Here is a 20,000-nt window from a genome sequence, read left to right on the forward strand (position 1 = left end):
TTCTTCTTCTTCTTCTTCTTCTTCTTCTTCTTCTTCTTCTTCTTCTTCTTCTTCTTCTTCTTCTTCTTCTTCTTCTTCTTCTTCTTCTTCTTCTTCTTCTTCTTCTCTTTTTTCTCCTTTTTTCTCCTTTTTTCTCTTCTTTCTCCTCCTTCTCCTTATCATCTTTCTCCTTTTCTTCCTCTTTTTCCTTATCCTCGTCTTCTTTTTCTTCCTCTTTTTCCTCCTCTTTTTCCTCCTTTACCTCCTCTTTTTCCTCCTCTTCTTCCTCCTTTTCCTCCTCTTCCTCCTTTTCGTTCTCTTCTTCCTCCTCTTCCTCCTCCTCTTCTTCCATCTCTTTTTCCTATTCTTCCTTCTCTTCTTTTTCCTCCTCCTCCTCCTCCTTCTCTTCCTCCTCCTCTTCATTTTCTTCCTCTTCTTCCTCCTTTTCCTGTTCCTCCACTTTTTCCTCTTCCTCCTCTTCCTGTTCCTCCACTTCTTTCTCTTCCTTCTCCTCCTCTTCTTCCTCCTCTTCCTGTTCCTCCTCTTCGTTCTCTTCCTCCTTCTCTTCCTCTTCTTCCCCTCCTCCTGTTCCTCCTCGTGTTCCTCCTCTTCTTCCTCCTCTTCTTCCTCCTCTTCTTCCTCCTGTTCTTCCTCCTCTTCTTCCTCCTCTTCTTCCTCCTCTTCTTCCTCCTTTTCTTCCTTCTCTTCTTCCTCTTCTTCTTCTTTCTCGTTTTCCTCCTCTTCTTCTTTCTCGTCTTCCTCCTCTTCCTCTTCCTCCTCTTCCTCCTCTTCCTCCTTATCCTCCCCTTCTTCTTCGTCGTCTTCTGCTTCGTCCTTTTCCTTCTCTTCGTCCTCCTCTTCTATGTCTCCGTCTTCGTTTTCCTCCTCTTCTTTGTCCTCGTCTTCTTCGTTTTCTTGTTTGTATTCTTGGTCTTCTTCATTTTCCTCCTCTTCTATGTCTTTCGCCTCCTTTCATCTTCCTCATCTTCATCTTTCTCTTCCTCATCTTTATCTTTTTCTTCCTCATCTTCTTTCTCTTCTTCGTTTTCCTCCTCTTCCTTTTCCTCCTCTAAACTTTCCACTTCTACATTTTCTTCTTTTTCATTTTCCTATTCTTTTTCTTCTTCCTCTTCTTCGTCCTCCGTTTCTTCTTTGTTCTGCTTTGTCCTCCTCCTCTTTGTCCCCCTATTCATCCTCCTCTTCTTCCTCCTCCTCTTCCACCTCCTCTTCCACCTCCTCCCCTCCTCTCCATCAGACTCCTCTTCATCCTCCACTTCCTCCTCTTCCTCCACCTCTCCCTCCTCTTCCTTTTCTTCCTCCTTCACCTTCTCCTCCTTCTCCTCTTCCTCCTCCTCCTCCACGTTAAGGTCATCTTTCAAGATAAAAGTTAGTTATAGTTGTCTACTCAGCCCCCATCAGCCCCATCAGACCCCATCAGACCCCTCAGCCCACTCAGCCCCATCAGTCCCATCAGCCCCCATCAGCCCCATCAGTCCTATCAGCCCCCATCAGCCTCCATCAGCCCCATCAGTCCCATCAGCCCCCATCAGCCCCCATCAGCCCCCATCAGTCCCTCTCAGCCCCCATCAGCCCCCATCAGTCCCCCTCAGCCCCCATCAGCCCCCTCAGCCCCCATCAGCCCCCTCAGCCCCCCACTAACCCCCTCAGCCCCCACCAGTCCCCCTCACTCCCCTCATCCTCCATCAGTCCCATCAGCCCTATCAGTCCCATCAGCCCCCATCAGCCCCTATTAGTCCCCCTCAGCCCCCATCAGTCCCCTCAGCCCCATCAGCCCTCTCAGCCCCCATCAGTCTCATCAGCCCCCATCAGCCCCATCAGCCCCCATCAGCCCCATCAGCCCCATCAGTCCTATCAGTCCCATCAGCCCCCATCAGCCCCATCAGTCCCATCATCCCCATCAGTCCCATCAGCCCCATCAGCCCCATCAGTCCCATCAGCCCTCTCAGCCCCCATCAGCCCCCATCAGTTATAGCTGTCTACTCAGCCCCCATCAGCCCCATCAGACCCCATCAGCCCCCTCAGCTCCCTTAGCCCCATCAGTCCCATCAGCCCCATTAGTCCCATCAGCCCCCATCAGCCTCCATCAGTCCCATCAGCCCCCATCAGCCCCCTCAGCCCCCACTAACCCCCTCAGCCCCCACCAGTCCCCCTCATTCCCCCTCAGCCTCCATCAGTCCCATCAAGATAAAAGTTAGTTATAGTTGTCTACTCAGCCCCCATCAGCCCCATCAGACCCCATCAGACCCCTCAGCCCACACAGCCCCCTCCGTCCCATCCGCCCCAGCCCCATCAGCCCCATCAGTCCTATCAGACCCCATCAGGCTCCATCAACCCCATCAGCCCCATCAGTCCCATCAGCCCCCATCAGCCCCCATCAGCCCCCCTCAGCCCCCATCAGTCCCCCTCAGCCCCCATCAGTCCCCTCAGCCCCCACTAACCCCCTCAGCCCCCACCAGTCCCCCTCACTCCCCTCATCCTCCATTAGTCCCATCAGCCCTATCAGTCCCATCAGCCCCCCATCAGCCCCTATTAGTCCCCCTCAGCCCCCATCAGTCCCCTCAGCCCCATCAGCCCTCTCAGCCCCCATCAGTCTCATCAGCCCCCATCAGCCCCATCAGCCCCATCAGCCCCCATCAGCCCCATCAGCCCCATCAGCCCCATCAGTCCTATCAGTCCCATCATCCCCATCAGTCCCATCAGCCCCATCAGTCCCATCAGCCCCCATCAGCCCCCATCAGTTATAGCTGTCTACTCAGCCCCCATCAGCCCCATCAGACCCCATCAGCCCCCTCAGCTCCCTTAGCCCCATCAGTCCCATCAGCCCCCATCAGCCCCATTAGTCCCATCAGCCCCCATCAGCCTCCATCAGTCCCATCAGCCCCCATGAGCCCCCTCAGCCCCCACTAACCCCCTCAGCCCCCCTCAGCCCCCACCAGTCCCCCTCATTCCCCCTCAGCCTCCATCAGTCCCATCAGCCCCATCAATCCCATCAGCCCCCATTAGCCCCAATCAGCCCCCATCAGCCCCAATCAGTCCCCCTCAGCCCCCCTCAGCCCCATCAGCACCCATTAACCCCATCAGCCCCCTCAGCCTCTATCAGCCTCCATCAGCTCTATCAGCCCCCTCAGCCCTCCTCAGCCCCCATCAGCCCTCATCAGTCCCCCTCAGCCCCCATCAGCCCCCTCAGCCCCATCAGCCCCCTCAGCCCCCTCAGCCCGCATTAACCCCCTCAGCCCCCACCAGCCCCCTCATCCCCCATCAGCCCCCATTAACCCCATCAGCCCCCATCAGTCTCATCAGCCCCCCTCAGCCCCCTCAGCCCCATCAGTCCCATCAGCCCCCATCAGCCCCATCAGTCCCATCAGCCCCTATCAGCCTCCATCAGCCCCAATCAGCACCCATCAGTTCCCCTCAGTCCCCCTCAGCCTCCATCAGCCCCATCAGCTCCCATCAGTCCCCCTCAGCCCCCCTCAGCCTCCATCAGCCCCCATCAGTCCCCCTCAGCCTCCATCAGCCCCCATCAATACCATCAGATCCCATCAGCCCAATCAGCTCTCCAATCACACTAGCCCATCAATTGCACCCTTGAACGTTTCGAGGACCTTGCCATGATGAAAGAACTGGTTCTATAGGGAAGGGGAGGGGGAGAGAGAGGGGGGCTGGAGGGGGAGGATAGAAGGGGAGGGGGACGGAGGGGGAGGGAAGGTGGACAGGTGGGAGTGGGGAGAAGGGGATGTGTCTTATTAGGTCGACAGTAGACTCGCCAGAACGGAACCCTGGCCTGAAAGAAGTCCCTCCCGGGTCGAGACCGCCCCCCCCCCCAGCTGGGACGGGATCGATCCAGGCGATTTTATTCAGACGTCAGAGAGAATCGTCTCCCTGCATCCTCATCTGCATCTGGAAGTGCATCCCTGAGGGGCTGACACTCGATCCTCGGACCGGAACAAGATTGAATTTCTTCCATCTCTTCACATTAGGAGATCTAACAACCGGCGACTGATCTCCTCTCTTTACCTTTTTGAGCCAGTGACATAGAAATAGTCTTACACTATAGTCCGCGCGCTCCAAGGAGTCCATTTATGGTGTGGCATACGTCGAGAGCCATGTTGCCAAATCGACCTTAGTACATGCCTCTCTTTTATTTCTCATCAATGTGTTTTTTTATTTTTTCCATGTATTATGTATATGGTAAAGGAAGTTGTCTAGTACAATGCATATCACATTCTTACGGTTATAACAACGATTACCTATCCCCCATCCCACCTGTCTCCCCTGTGATACCTCCTCGGCGTGGCATCATGGCGGGGAAAAAGCGCTGTTGCCACATGTCATAGAATTGATTCAAATTGTTGTTATAATCCCACCCCCCCCAAAAAAAGGTATATTTGTTTCACTATACAGCTTCCTCTATTCTATACAGACCATACAAAAGAAAAAAAAAAAAAATAGCCCATAGATGGTAAATAAGAAAGAGATAGGGGTGGGCACTGATAACACAAACGTCTTCTTCTTCGAGAGAGAGAGAAAAAGAGCACCACGACCGTAGCCGAGATGATTAGTGTTATTATTATAATGAGTAACCTGCTGGAGAAGGACCGGTTGGTGGTGGTGGTGGTGGTCTTCCCTAGACTGTCTGTCCGAGCAGTCCCGTCTCCTTATTCTTCTTATTCTTCTTCTTATCATCGTTATTATTTTATCATTTCCGTTACTCTTATTCTTATTCTTCTTCTTATTATTATTATCATTATTCTTGTTCTCATGGGAAGTGTTCTGTGTGGGGGGCCATAAAAAAATATGTGTGAGGTTTGTCAGAAGAGTGTTTGTGGAGTGTAGTGACCTAAAACAACGTTGTGATTCAGTTGTAGTATGAGGTGTACTGTGACTTTGGAGGAGGTGAAGAGAAGTGTGATTGGGCGGTGTGATGCTGTAACTGATGGATCTTCGTCGGCGATAATTTTCCATTGCTTCCAGATGTCGGGTATGGTGTGTGAATAGCTGAAGTTTGCAAGTTTGCAATGTTGGTGAGTGCTTGTATATCTTATGGTCCATTGTGCTTTAAGTGGTGGACGTTACTTATGTTGTTAGGACGACAGGTAGATGGGTGGTTGAGGTTATAGATTATATGCTTCGTATGTTTGTCTAAGAAGGGTGCCTAGTCTGGGTCTGTGGGGGAGTATTTCTTACGTCGAATGGTCCGTCGGTCGTCAGAATGAGGAGTGAGATGATATGTCTGCAAAATGATTTACGAGTGTTGTGTTCTGTTGGAAGGTAACATGACTTGTCATGATTATTGCTGTGTGAGAGTTTGTTGCATTACTGTTGGATAGTGTAAGACTGTTGAGTGTCTTGTATATTTTTCTGGTGTTTGTTTCGTGATTGTGCTGAAAAATGTTTGCTAATTTTGTGTTTTTACTTCATTTATTTTGTTGTTGATCTCAGTGTTTAGTACTTGCATTTTGTCTTATGTTCTGAGGGATATGTGTGGGGGTATTGTGTTTAAGTGTGTCGCGTTGTCTGATGAGGCCTTGGATTTCTGGTGTGAAGTTTCGGTCGTGTGATTTTCTGTTGTCTCTGGGGATATATTTCCTGTCTGCGTTTTGTATGACTGTATTGAAGTTTTGCACGGCGGTCTACGTCTATGTTGCTCTGTTTTATCTCAAATTGTTGTTCTGTCTCTTCAGTGCAAGCTCTCCAAATTGCTCTCTTGTAATTGGTGTACATGTGTCTGTGGCTAACTGGAATGCATCGTGTTCTGGTAGTGATGATTGGAAGGTGGTCGGATCCAAGGGCTCCGACCACTTTCTATGAACTTGTTGGGATTGTTGGAAAACAGGTGATGTCAGGAGAGGAAGGGGTGTAGAGAACTTGATGGGGGCTATGTGTGTGCTTATGAATGTCGTTCAAAATAGCCAGTGAGCCATGGTTGTTGACATACGAGGCCGACAACTTTGCGTTGAAGTCGCTAAGGTTGGGGATGGTGGCAACTTGGTTGAGGGAAGGCGACCTAAAATTATTTGAAACTGTGGGCGATGATGGGTGGGGATTGCATGTGAGCTACTATAACTGTGTATATGTTACCTGTTCGGATTTGGATTAATAAGGTTTTCGTGGTGTTGTCTAGTGTTTTGGTGGTGGCACTTGAGTCCACGAAACTGATGGACTGGTGGATCAGGGTGATGAGTCCATCGCCGTTGCCGTCGATCCTGTCGTGTCTGATGGTGATGAAATTATGACATGTGGGTGTATTTTTTGGGAGTGTTGTAGTTTTGTTTCTTGTATGATGCCAATGTGTATGTTGTATTGTTAGAGGAAGTGTTTGAATTCATGTTTTTTATGCCATCAGTATTACGTTGAAGGATGCTGATGTTGTGTGTTTTGTACATGTTGTAGGTTGCTCTACGGGGTTGGGTTACTGGTAGGGGAGGATTAGAATCAGGGTCAGAAGGAGGAAGAGAAGCGTTTGGGGAGGAGGATGGGGGGAAGGGGATAACAAGGGTGTGGGTGTGATTCACCATGGTCTTGGATCACGTGTTGGACTTATGATCGACAGCTATTTCCCTCCCGAAAGAGAGCTCATATGACAGATCTATGGGTAATGTTGTGACCCTACACGTACACGCATATCCAACTCCTCCCCCCACGAGAGTTGGAGTAACAACCCGCTGCGTAGCGATACTAAAATTATTTCAACCCTGAGCTGGATTCGAACCCGGACCGCCGTAGTGACAGCCGGGAACTCTACCAACTGCGCCACGAGTGTGGGCAAGGATGGGATGGTGGGAGTAGAGTTACAGGTGGGCAAGCAGAACAGGTCCAGATATTTGCGCATTGTTTTCTGTCAGCAAGTGTTGTATATGTGAGACGGGCCCAGTTTTTGCACTGAACTGATCCCTTTGTCTGTCGGCTCGAGATGATGGGTTTGGAGTATGTTGGACTGATGTATTTTGTGATGAACCCTGGATTGCTCTCTACATCTCCTTCTAATAGTATGAGAAGAGGGATGGTTGGAGAAGAATTACCTCTCGGTACAGGAGAAAGGTGAAAGTGCGTTGGTGTTAAAAAGGGTTGTGCTACTTACCTGGGTGCCACCTGCTGAAGAGGGGGTGGCAGGGGTGTGTGTGCTTCTGTGTCTTTTGGTCCCCAACTTTTGGGGTTAGGGGGGGGGGGAGCGGTTGTCTCACGACTGAGACGCTGTCACCTTAGCCTCCCCAGAACTCGTTGGGCCGGTTGATTAAGTGCTCTTTGAAGCAGATTCTCTATTACTATGGACAACCCCAAGCCCAAGAGGTGGAACCGTGCAGGCGGTTAAGGAGAGAAAGAGAGAGAGAGAGAGAGAGAGAGAGGGAGAGGGAAAGAGAGAGAGAGAGAGGGAGAGGGAAAGAGAGAGAGAGAGAGGGAGGCGGGGGTAGGGGAGGGAGAGTGAGAGAGAGAGGGAGGCGGGGGTAGGGGAGGGAGAGAGAGAGAGAGAGAGAGAGAGAGAGAGAGAGAGAGAGAGAGAGAGAGAGAGAGAGAGAGAGAGAGAGAGAGAGAGAGAGAGAGAGAGAGAGAGAAGAGGGGAGTATCAGTAAAAAGGCAGAAATGATCAGTATCTCTCTCTGAATTAAGACGGGTCACCAAACAACAACACAAATGCTGCGTGACTATGGTCCGTAGAGGGTGGCGGTATAGAACGGTATAGAAAAAACCTCTGTTGGATGCCCCAACTAGGAAGGCGGGAGGGGAGGGGAGGGGAGGCTAAGAACGAGGGAATGGGGGACTTGGAATCGGGGGGGGGGGAATGGGGAGGGGGGGTTTGCTGGGCCTGTTTAAGAAGAGTCTCCTTGAGGTAGGTTGGGAGAGATTGTATAAACAACTTAAGCATTAACCCCCCCGCTCCCCATCCTGCTCACCTTCTAGCTCCTCCTATTCTTGTTCAAGCTCCTCCTCCTCTTCCTCCTTCCCTCCTATTCCTCCTCCTCCTCCTCCTCCTCCATTCCTCCTCCATTCCTCCTTCTCCTCCTCCTCCTCCTCCTCCTCCATTCCTCCTCCATTCCTCCTCCTCCTCCTCCTCCTCCTCCTCCTCCTCCTCTACCTTCTACAATCAGGAAATATAAAGAAAAGGTTCCCGAGAAAAACCTTGTCATCTCAGGGATCCTTCCCAGATTCCAGGGAAGGGGAAAATATTTCGACATAGATTCTACAACAAAGCATTCAGTACGAACAACAGAGTAAAAACCCTCTGTGAAAAAGAAAAAGTACACTTTGTCAATTTCTGGGACAACTTCTACTTCGATAAAATTCTTTTTGAGGAAGACGGTCTCCACTTGAATGTGGCCGGAGCAGCGAGGTTAGGTAGGCTGCTCAACAACAACCTGACCGACATCAGAAGAAAAAACTCCTCAGCGGAGCCCCCATCAACACCCCCGTAATAGAGCAAAACAGAAAAGTGGCAGATATCATTCTATGTTACGTTAATGCTCGCAGCGTACGAAACAAGTTCGAAGATCTAGAGATTCTCGGAGCGACAGGTAATTATCACGTGATAGGAGTAACAGAGACATGGTTGGACACGTCAAGTCGAGATTTTATAGCGGAATACTGTTTGTCAGGCTACATAATTTTCAGCTGCGAAAGATAAAATAGAATAGGTGGTGGAGTAATCTTGTATGTCCATAACTCCCTCCAACCATCACTGTTAAAAACGGAAACAGTAACAAATGTTGATATATTGTTTGTTGAAATAAGAACCAATTGGAGTAAATCTAAAGTAATAATTGGACTTGTTTATAGACCACCGGGTCAGCTATTAGTAAATGACGAAAAATTATTCGATTTAATCGTAGAAACTAACCAACGCTGCGAGACAGTCATCATGGGAGACTTTAACTTACCGGTGAAGAGATGGGGTGAAGGTTTGAGTTCGCATACAGGACGAAACTTGTATAGTAACTTACTGGAAAGTGGCTTCCACCAAGGCGTAAACAGCCCTACCCGAGGAGACAATATTCTTGACCTAATATTCTCTACAACAGAAAATCTTGTACAAGGAGTAAATGTCGGTCCAATATTCAGCACTAGCGATCATCGTACCATCACATTCAAAATTAAAATGGAAGCCAGTTTATCTAAGACCAGCAAAGAAAAAGTACCCGACTTCCGTAGAGCTAATTTCAATAGACTCCGATCATTACTAGAAAACTTAGACTGGAGTACAACTTCGAACAAGACTGATATTGATAAAGCGTGGGAAAACTTCACCAAGGACCTAAACAATGCTGTAAATCTCTGTGTTCCCTATCGTGAGAGATGTCCGGCAACAAGTAAACCAAAGTGGTGGAACAGGGAAATTAGTAACAACCTCTCTCGTAAAAAGAGTGCGTACAAAAAGTATTTATCAACTAAAAGCCAAGACGATAAACTAACACTGGACAGAATTCGCCGCGAAACAAAAACACTGATAAAGCGTAGTAAGAAAGATCTTGAAGAGTATATTGCTGAGGCAAGCAAGTCGAACCCTAAAGAATTTTATAGTTATGCGAATAAGAAGAAAACGCTTACCTGCGGCATTGGACCATTAAATGACGATGAAGGAAAACATACGGATGATGAAAATGAGATGGCCTCAATCCTTAATATTTTTTTTGCATCCGTCTTCACAGACGAAGATTGCTCAGTGTATCAGCCACCAGAACATAAAATGTGCCAAAATGTTTTAAATCAACTCATAATTAAAGAAAGGGATGTCGTACAAGTGATTGATAAGCTCAAAATAAATAAAGCCCCGGGACCTGACAAAATTTCACCTAGAATTCTGCAAGAAGTCAAAAATCAAATCAGTAAACCCTTGTGCATCCTCTTCAACAGATCATTAGCACTCGGTAAAGTCCCATCAGATTGGAAACGTGCTAACGTAACACCAATATTCAAGAAAGGGGACAAATCAAAACCAGGCAACTACAGACCGATTAGCCTGACTTCGATTGTGTGCAAACTGCTAGAGACAATTATCCGTGACAGTGTACAATTTTTAGAAGAAAATAAGATTATGAAAGATTCGCAACATGGCTTCCGTAGCCAACGCTCATGTCTAACTAATCTCCTTGGCTTCTTTCACGACGTCTTTAACACATACGAGGAATGTAGATCTGTTGATATAATCTATCTAGATTTTCAGAAGGCATTCGATAAAGTCCCCCACAAACGATTGCTCGACAAATTAAAAATGCACAGTATTTCTGGCAATATCCACAACTGGATCAAAGATTGGCTCTCAGAGCGAAAACAGAGGGTCGTAATTAACGGGGCATCATCTAGCTGGCTCGACGTTAAAAGTGGCGTACCGCAAGGATCAGTTTTGGGACCCGTCTTGTTCTTAATATATATAAATGATCTAGATGACGGCCTCCTCTGCAAAGTATCAAAATTTGCTGATGACACAAAAATTGCCGGTAAAGTAACAACCACCAAAGAGAAAGAAACTCTACAATCCGATCTAGATAAATTATCAAGATGGGCTAGCAAGTGGCAAATGAAATTTAACGTTAACAAATGTAAAGTCATGCACATTGGAGGTAACAATGATCACATCCAATACCAAATGAATGGCGAAATACTGGATTCAGTAACTAAAGAAAAAGACCTAGGAGTCTTAATATCAAATGACTTGAAGCCAAGTCAACATTGCTCAGAAGTTGTTAAAACAGCAAACAAATTAGTTGGCTTCATCGGAAGAGTCTTCGAAAATAAATCAGAAAAAATATTGCTAAACCTCTATAATTCCTTGGTCCGTCCCCATCTCGAATACTGTGTACAATTTTGGTCCCCATACTACCAGAAAGATATTAACAAACTAGAAAGAGTACAACGGAGAGTGACCAAAATGATACCAAGGCTGAGAAATCTGCCGTATGAAGAAAGACTAAAAAATCTAAACTTATTCTCCCTCTCAAAAAGAAGAATGCGAGGAGATTTGATTGAGGTTTTTAAAATGTTCAAAGGCTTTGACAACATTAATGTCAAAGATTACTTCTTATTAGACCAATCAAATACAAGAAGACGCCACGATTTCAAAGTAATTGGTAAAAGATTCTCTACGAACGAAAATAAACACTTCTTCTTTAACCGGGTTGTTAACGTGTGGAATTCGCTACCTTCCACTGTCGTTGAAAGTAACACGATAACAACATTTAAAAATCGCTTAGATAAATACTTGGAATCTAATCCGCAAATAAAATATTATCCCTTGCAATAAATGATATGACAACCAGACATTTAATCGCAATTGGATTAATTGGATAGGATAGTGATAGCAGTAGTGTTAGTTCATCTTCTATCGCCTAGTTGCCCTGTTTCCTTAACTGTAATGTAGTTTAGTTAACACAAACAGCCTCGTTAGGGCCAGTAGGCCTGCTGTTGTTTGTTCTTCCTTTGTGTTCCTTTGTGTTCCTTCTCCTTCTCCTCCTCCTCCTCCTCCTTCTGCTTCTCCTTCTCCTTCTCCTTCTCCTTCTCCTTTTCCTTTTCCTTTTCCTCCTTCTCCTTCTCCTTCTCCTTCTCCTTCTCCTTCTCCTTCTTCTCCTTCTTCTCCTTCTTCTCCTTCTTCTCCTTCTTCTCCTTCTTCTCCTCCTTCTCCTCCTTCTTCTTCTCCTCCTTCTCCTTCTCCTTTTCCCTCTCCTTTTCCTCCTTCTCCTCCTCCTCCTCCTCCTGCTCCTCCTCCTCCCCTCCTCTTCTTCCCCCTGCTCCTCCTCCGCCTCCTCTTCCTCCACCTCCTCCTCCTCCCCTCCTCCTCCTCCTCCCCCTCCTCCCCCTCCTCTTCCTCCTCTCCTCCTCCACCCTCCTCCTCCTCCACCCTCCTCCTCCTCCACCCTCCTCTTCCTCCTCCTCCTCTCCCTCCTCTTTATATATGTAAATGATCTAGACGACGGCCTCCTCTGCAAAGTATTAAAATTTGCTGATGCCACAAAAATTACCGGTAAAGTAACAACCACCAAGGAGAAAGAAACTCTGCAACCCGATCTAGACAGATTATCAAGCTGGGCTAGCAAGTGGCAAATGAAATTTGACGTTAACAAATGTAGAGTCATGTATATTGGAAGTAACAATGATCACATCCAATACCAAATGAATGGCGAAATACTGGATTCAGTAACTAAAGACAAATATCTAGGAGTTTTAATATCAAATGACTTGAAGCCAAATCAACATTGCTCAGAAGTTGTTAAAACAGCAAATAAATCGGTTGGCTTTATCGTAAGAGTCTTCGAAAATAAATAAGAAAATATATTGCTAAAAGTTTATAATTCCTTGGTCCGTCCCCATCTCGAATATTGTATACAATTTTGGTTCCCATACTACAAGAAAGATATTAATAAACTAGAAAGAGTGCAACGGAGAGTGACTAAATGATACCATGGCTGAGAAATCTGCCGTATGAAGAAAGACTTAAAAGTCTAAATTTATTCTCACTTTCAAAAAGGATAATGCGAGGAGATTTAATCGAGGCTTTTAAAATGTTCAAAGGCTTTGCCAACATCAATGTCGAAGTTTACTTCTCATTAGACCAATCAAATACAAGAAGACGTCACGATTTTAAAGTAATTGGTAAAAGGTTTTCCTCGAATTAAAGTAAGCACTTCTTCTTTAATCGGGTTGTTAATGTGTAGAATTCGTTACCTTCCACCGTCATTGAAAGTAGCACAATAACAACATTTAAAAACCGCTTGGATAAATACTTGGATTCTAATCCGCAAATAAAATATTATCTTTTGCAATGAAAGATCTGACAGCCCGGCATCTGATTGTAATTGGATAGGATAGTGGTAGCAGTAGTATTAATTCATCTTCTATTGCCTAGTTGCCCTGTTTTCTTCACTGTAGCTTAGTATAGTAAACACAAACAGCCTCGTTAGGGCCAGTAGGCCTGCTGTTTGTTCTTCCTTTGTGTTCCTTTGTGTTCCTCCTCCTCCTCCTCCTGTTACTACCTCTACTACTCTTCATTCTTCTCCTCCTTTTCCTTCTCCTCTTCCTCCTCCTCCACCTTCTCCTCCTCCTCCTCCTCCTCCTAAACCTCTACTTCTACCTCTTCCTCCTCCTCCTCCTCCTCCTCTTCCTCCTCTTCTTTCTCCTCTACCTATACCTATTCTGTCTTCCTCTTCCTCCTCCTCCTCCTCTAGCTCTACCTTTTCCTTCCCTCTTCATCTCCCTCTTCCTTCTCTTCCTCTTCATCTCCTCTTCCTCTACTTATTTTTCTTCTTCCTCTTCCTCTCCTCTCCTCTTCCTCTTAATATTCCTCTTCCTCCTCATCTAGCTCTACCTTTTCCTCTTTTCTCCCTCACCTCTTTCTCTTCCTCCTCCCTTACCTCTTCTCCTCTTCTTAATCTTCCTCTTCCTCCTCGTCCTTTCCCTCTTCCTCCTCGTCCTTTCCCTCTTTCTCTCCCACTTCTTCTTCTTCCTCCCCTCTTCGTCTTCCTCACCTCATCCTTTTCCTCACATCCTTTTCCTCCCCTTTTCCTTTTCATCTTCCTCCTCCTCTACCTCTTCCTCCTCCTACCTCTTCCTCCTCCTCTACCTCTTCCTCCCCTCTTCGTCTTCCTCACCTCTTCCTCACCTCTTCCTCCCCTCTTTGTCTTCCCCATCTCCTCTTCCTCACCCCTTCCTCCTCATCTACGTCTTCTCCTCTTTCCCATCCTCCTCTATTCTCCTCCTCCCCTTCCTCTTCCCCTACTTCCTCTTTCTCCTGTACCTCTTCTCCTCTTCCTCTTCCTCCTCTAACTCTTCTCCTTCTCTACCTCTTTTCCTCCTTCTCTACCTCTTCTCCTCTTCCTCCTCCTCCTTCTCATCCTCCTCTTCCTCCTATTCTACCTCTTCTCCTCTTTCTCTATTCTCTACCTCTTCATCTTCCTCTTCTTTCTCTACCTCTTCTCCTCCTCCTCTTCTCCTCCTCTTCTCCCTCTTCCACTTCCTCCTCCTCTCCCTGTACCGTTTCCCCTTCCTCTTCCTCTTCGTCTTGTTCCTCCTCCTCTTCCTCTTCAAAGTGATAAATACAAATAGCAATGAATGAAAAATAAGTAGACAGATAAAAGAACGATTAGAAATAAACTACTCCAAATACAAATAGTAAACATTTATATATTTGTATGAATAGATGAATAGAATAGATAAATAATGAATAGATAATAGATAAATAGGTCAAATAAACAAATAAAAAGATAAACAGGTAAATTGAACAGATAAATCATAGTATATGAAAAAATATTTTGAAGAAATAATTGAAATCTGAAAATATTGCATGGGTAATGATGATGACGATGATGGTGATGGTGATGGTAATGGTGATGATGATAATGATGGTGATGGTGATGGTGATGGTGGTGATGGTAGTGATGGTAGTGATGGTGGTGATGGTGGTGGTAATGATAATGATGATGATGATGATTTATCATTATTATTATCATTATTATTTTTATTATTGTTGTTGTTGTGGTGGTGGTATTGTTGGTTGTGGTGGTGGTATTGTTGGTTGTGGTGGTGGTATTGGTGGTTGTGGTGGTGGTATTGGTGGTTGTGGTGGTGGTATTGGTGGTTGTGGTGGTGGTATTGGTGGTTGTGGTGGAGGTATTGGTGGTTGTGGTGGTGGTAATGGTAGTGGTGGTGGTGGTGGGTGGGTGAGTGGGTGAGAACGCGCGTTGCGCTAAAGCATCTAATTGCCGAAAGCCGCTAAAGACGAAGCCGAGCACCCTGATGAAGCCGGGACGGGCACAGCCCGGGGCTTGCAATAGATGAATAGATAAATAATAGATAAATGAATAAATAAAATTATAGTGATTGATTGATTTGGTTTAACGTCGTGAACTCCCTCCTATCAGGAGGCTAAGCGGTTCCCCTTACAAAGGACTTTGTAGCGTGGAGCTGAATGAACCATGCCCTTGGTCCATCTCGCTTGCGGCGGACTTCGAACTTCCCTCACCTCGACATCCACCTCGTGGAATTTTACGAAACATACCTTTGGTCCAACTCGCTGGCGGTAGGGTTCGAACCGCCGTCACTTCGACCTCCGCCGCAGGTAGCGACGCTCTAACGTCCTCCTCTTCCTCATCCTCCAGGTCCTGACCAACCCTCCCCTCATGTTCTGCGACGAGCCTACGTCCGGGCTGGACTCGTTCATGGCCCAGAACGTGGTGGCTGTCATGAAGAATATGGCGGAGAAGGGCAAGACAATTCTCTCGACCATTCATCAGCCGTCTTCCGAAGTCTACGCCATGTTCGACCGGGTCCTCCTGATGGCTGAGGGGCGAGTGGCTTTCCTAGGGGAGGTCGATGCAGCATACCAGTTCTTCGGAAGGTAACGTCATATATATATATATATATATATATATATATATATATATATATATATGTATGTATATATTGCTGGAGAGAAGGTAGAGTGCCGGAGGACTGGAGGAGTGCGTGTATAGTTCCACTTTACAAGGGAAAGGGGGACAAGTGTGAATGTAGTAGTTTAAGAGGGATTAGCTTGTTAAGTATATTAAGTGTAGTTGGGAGGGCTTATGGGAGGATCTTGATTGAGAGGATTAGGAGAGGAACAGAGGGAGTAATTGGTGAGGAACAGTGTGGGTTTAGGACAGGTAGAGGTTGTGTAGATCAGATCTTTGTGGTAAGACAGATATGTGAGAAAGCTATAGGTAAGGGGAAGGATGTTTTCTGGGCCTTTATGGATCTGGAAAAGGCTTACGACAGGGTAGACAGAAAGGCACTGTGGGAGGTTATGCGGATATACGGGATAGGAGGAAAGCTTCTGGGAGCTGTCAAGAGTTTTTATGAGAGTAGTAGAGCTTGTGTCAGGATTAGAAATGGAGAGAGTGAGTGGTTTGAGATAAAGGTGGGACTTCGTCAGGGATGCATTATGTCACCCTGGCTCTTCAACTTATACATGGATGGGGTGGTGCGAGAGGTAAATGCATGGGTGGTGGGTCAGGGATTGGAGATGGTAAATGGAGAAAAGTGGGAGGTGAGCCAGTTGTTGTTTGTGGACGACACTGCGCTTGTGGCAGGATCGGAGGAGGGATTGAGGAAGCTGGTGACAGAGTTTGGGAGAGTATGTGATAGAAGAAAGCTAAAGATAAATGTGGGTAAAAGTAAGGTGATGAGATGTACAAGGGGTGAAAGTGGCAGTAATCTGGAAGTGGGCATTAAGGGAGAGCAACTGGAGGAAGTGGATAGTTTTAGATATTTGGGTGCAAATGTGGCAGAAAAGGGTGGAGTGAAGGTGGAGGTAGAATGTAGATTGAGAGAAGCAAGTAAATGCCTTGGGGGTTTAAAAAGTGTAATGAGGAATAGGAATCTGGGAATGGATGCTAAGAGGAGACTGTATGAAAGAGTGATTGTGCCAACAGCACTGTATGGAGCAGAAACATGGAACATGAGAGAGGAAGAGAGAAGGAACTTGAATGTGTTTGAGATGAAGTGTCTGAGGAAGTGAGGAAGTGAGGAGGAGAACAGGGGTGGAAAGGGAGCTGGGAGATAGGGTGGATGAAAGAGTATTAGGATGGTTTGGACACATGAAAAGAATGAGTGAAGAAAGACTAGTAAAGGAGGTATGGAAGGCAGATGTGGAGGGAGTGAACATGAGGGGACGTCCTAGGATGAGATGGATGGATGGGGTGAAGGGGGCTTTGGGGAAGAGGGGAATGTCGGTTGAGGAAGGACGGGAGAGGACAGAAGACAGGGGTGAATGGAGAATGGTTGTATATGGAAAATGTGATGCATGAGGTGGATTGGACGGGGGAATGGGGGTGAGGTAGTGTGTGTGAGCAAAATTTTTTGACGCAGCCCGAAGGGATTTCTCCCCGTCCTCTCCTTTATATGGGGGGACGGAGAGGGGGGGTCGCCGATTTAATGAAGCGGCCTTGCTGTGGATGTGCTGTGTCCTGCGACACTGCTTCTGACCCAGGGCAGTAGACAGGGTGCAGGGATGACCCGTCATCTAGGAGGTGCTAAGATGGGAGGGAGGGTGGAGGGGTGTGGAGTGTTTTCGGGGATGAAATGGGTGGGAATGTTTTTGTGCCTTGTCCTTTTTGGCTACCCCCCTGGTAAGGGGGAAAAAGCCTTGGTATATGGTATATATATATATATATATATATATATATATATATATATATATATATATATACACATACACAAATTTCTCTAGACACACGTGACTCACAATATGCAGAATACCACAGGGAGAGGAAAACACGGAATCCCAGCGCTTTCGTGATATTTTCACTATCAAGGAGAACAAGAGAACAACAAGGAAAAGAAAACATTGAGTCCAAGCGCTTTCGTAATTTTTTCACTTTATCAAGGAGTACAACAGGGAAAAGAAAAAACTGAGTCCGAGCGCTTTCGTGATATTTTCATATCAAGGAGTACAACAGGGAAAAAACACGGAGTACGAGCGCTTTCGTGATGTTTTCACTTTATCAAGGAGTATAATAGAGAAAAGAAAACACGGAGTCCGAACACTTTCTATTGTACTCCTTGATAATGTGAAAATATCACGAAAGCGCTTGGACTCCGTGGTGTTTTCCTTTTCATTTGGTATTTTGGATATACATATTCATGTACATATATATACACGTTGTGTGAAGTTAGGACAAATAGATTAACAAACTCCGCCGCTGAGACTCGAACTTTTGGATGTACGAATACTTACCACAAAAAAGGGGCTATACCACTGTACTACACTTGGTCGTACAAAAGGAACAACCAAGTAGGGTTCGAGCCCTAGTGAAGGAGATTGTTAATTAACTCATATACATATACACACTATATGTGTTTCTTTGTAATTCATCTATTCTTTATTATTTTCTAGTCAATTATCTACTTGTATATTTAGCTATTTTTTCATTTTTTTATTCATCGTTTATCTATCTTTATGACTATTCACTTATTTATCTATTTGCTTCTATTAATTAATTTGCTTATTTATTTATCCATTTTTCATTATCTATTTCTCTATTCATTTATTTATTTAACTTTTATGTACATATATTTTTATTCTTTATTACTAATTGCCCTTGGCCAACACGAACCTAGGGCACTAACAACTGTGCCACGAGATGGATGTTCAAAAGAGACCATTTGGTCACTTGACATCAGCTTCCCGTGGTGCAAGTACTGTAATCTGTTTCCATTAACTCTATACATATTTGGGTGGAGCAGTGGGTAACGTTCCTGCCTCGGAACGCGGAAGGTCCGGGTTCGATCCCCGGTAAGTGAGGAAACTAATTTTATGGCTTTCCAACTCCTCTCCACAACCACAGTCATTTCAACACACGAACGACAACTTTACGCGCACTTCTCACCGCACATCAACCTTATCAAGCCGGATTGAGCCTCCATGGTGAGGTACAGAGGCCGTAGCGTCCCTAAGGGGATAGACCGGTCCTGCAATGGACTATTACGGGTGACCTAACTAAATAACTAAATAACTATATTTTCATTTTGGGACAGGATCGGCCTCCCGTGTCCGGCCAACTACAATCCGGCAGACTTCTTCATCTCGACTCTGGCGATTCAGCCGGGCAAGGAAGAGGGTTGCCGGACAGCCATCGCCACCATTTGCTCTGAGTTCTCCAAATCTGAGGATGGCATTAGCATCGAGAAGGCGGCCATCGAAAACGCCAAAGTCAACGCTCCGGTAAGTCTAAGGTGTTCCATGATGGCCGCTGTCGTTAGGTTGGTAGTGCTTAGTGTAGGCCTTATGGTTTCTTGCAGTGTCCTTTATTCTTGTGTTCATTTGGAAACGAAGTCTGTGTTGATTGTACAACGTTTTGCTCTTTCTTTTCGAATGCAGAGACGAAGAATGTCTGAGTACGCAAAAGCTTCATGGAAGGGATAAGAGAGAGGTCCATGACCTTTCCTCCCTTCCCTTCCTCGAAACTTTTGATGGTTGTACAACGCCTCGCTGATTTTTCCCCCAAGTACAGAGACGAAGAATGCAACATCTGAGTACACAAAAGCCTCGTGGAGAAAGGTGCATGTGACCTTCCACGACCTTTCCCCCCGTCCCTTCCCCGAAGCTTTTATATCCTCAGAGGTTGTCGTCTTCGTCTTCGTACTTGCAAAAGATCTCCAAAAATCGAAACGTTGTGCAATCAATAAATACTTCGTTCTCAAGTAGTACTTACTATACCAAAGAAACTAGAGGCACTCACGACCTAAGATACTACACGTATTAAACAAGCACCAAGTCCTCATTACTCCCTTGCATCACCCAAGAGTGAACTCGTTTCCGATCTCACGGAGTCAAAAGTCACACCCTTGATACTTTTAGAAATAGAATTTTCCATCACTACCTCCCTTTCTTCAATCCCAATCCTAACCTAATCCTATTCCTGCTCCAAATACTGACCCGCACATTATGCCACCCATGAGCTGCCCTTGTCACAATACCAGTAGTACCAGTACTTTTAATAGGAGTAGTACCAGTATCCTTAGTACTTGTAGACAGTACCGGTATTAATGGAACATTTAACATCGGCGGCTGCGATCCCTCTAAGGTGTTTATAGTACCGGCCAAAGAATCTGTACCCCCCTGGTAGGTCACAAAACCAGTACAGACACGCCTCAGCTTACGAACAAGTTACGTTCCAAATGCCCGTTCGTAACTCGAAGTGTTCGTAAGTCGTTATTCAACATCATTCTAAAAATACTCAAATCTACGTGCATAACTATTATATAGAGTCAATATATGTTTTCTTATCCTAAAATACATTACTGATGATACCTAAAACAAAATGTAATTGTAATACTAACACTTTAGTATTGGATTTCTTACCTTTGAAACTGGTAAAGTCGGCTTGAGGCTTCGTTCCTGTATCTGAAAGTTCGTAAGTCGAATGTTCGTAAGTAGAGGATCGTCTGTACTATCAGTGCTGACAGTTGCCAGTGACCAGGACTGAGGGTTTCATTTCAGGTCACTGGTAACTGTCGATGACAGAGGACAGAATTCATCTGACCAGGCTGCGGTGTAGCCA

At 46.0% G+C, this 20,000-nt stretch overlaps 1 protein-coding gene across 1 annotated transcript in view; it reads left to right on the top strand.

Annotated features, from left to right (window-relative positions):
* Nucleotides 1-20,000, top strand: part of w (eye pigment precursor family transporter white) — a gene marked incomplete at its 5' end in the record, with an annotated part of 41,190 nt that overhangs the window by 5,972 nt on the left and 15,218 nt on the right. Inside the window, 2 exon segments of the mRNA XM_076176104.1 lie at nucleotides 15,078-15,316; nucleotides 18,475-18,661. Of these exon segments, the coding sequence (XP_076032219.1) occupies nucleotides 15,078-15,316; nucleotides 18,475-18,661 (426 nt within the window).

Source organism: Oratosquilla oratoria, chromosome 38 (assembly GCF_046742065.1).
Source record: "Oratosquilla oratoria isolate Oo_2021 chromosome 38, ASM4674206v1, whole genome shotgun sequence".
NCBI classification, from domain to species: Eukaryota; Metazoa; Arthropoda; class Malacostraca; order Stomatopoda; family Squillidae; genus Oratosquilla; species Oratosquilla oratoria.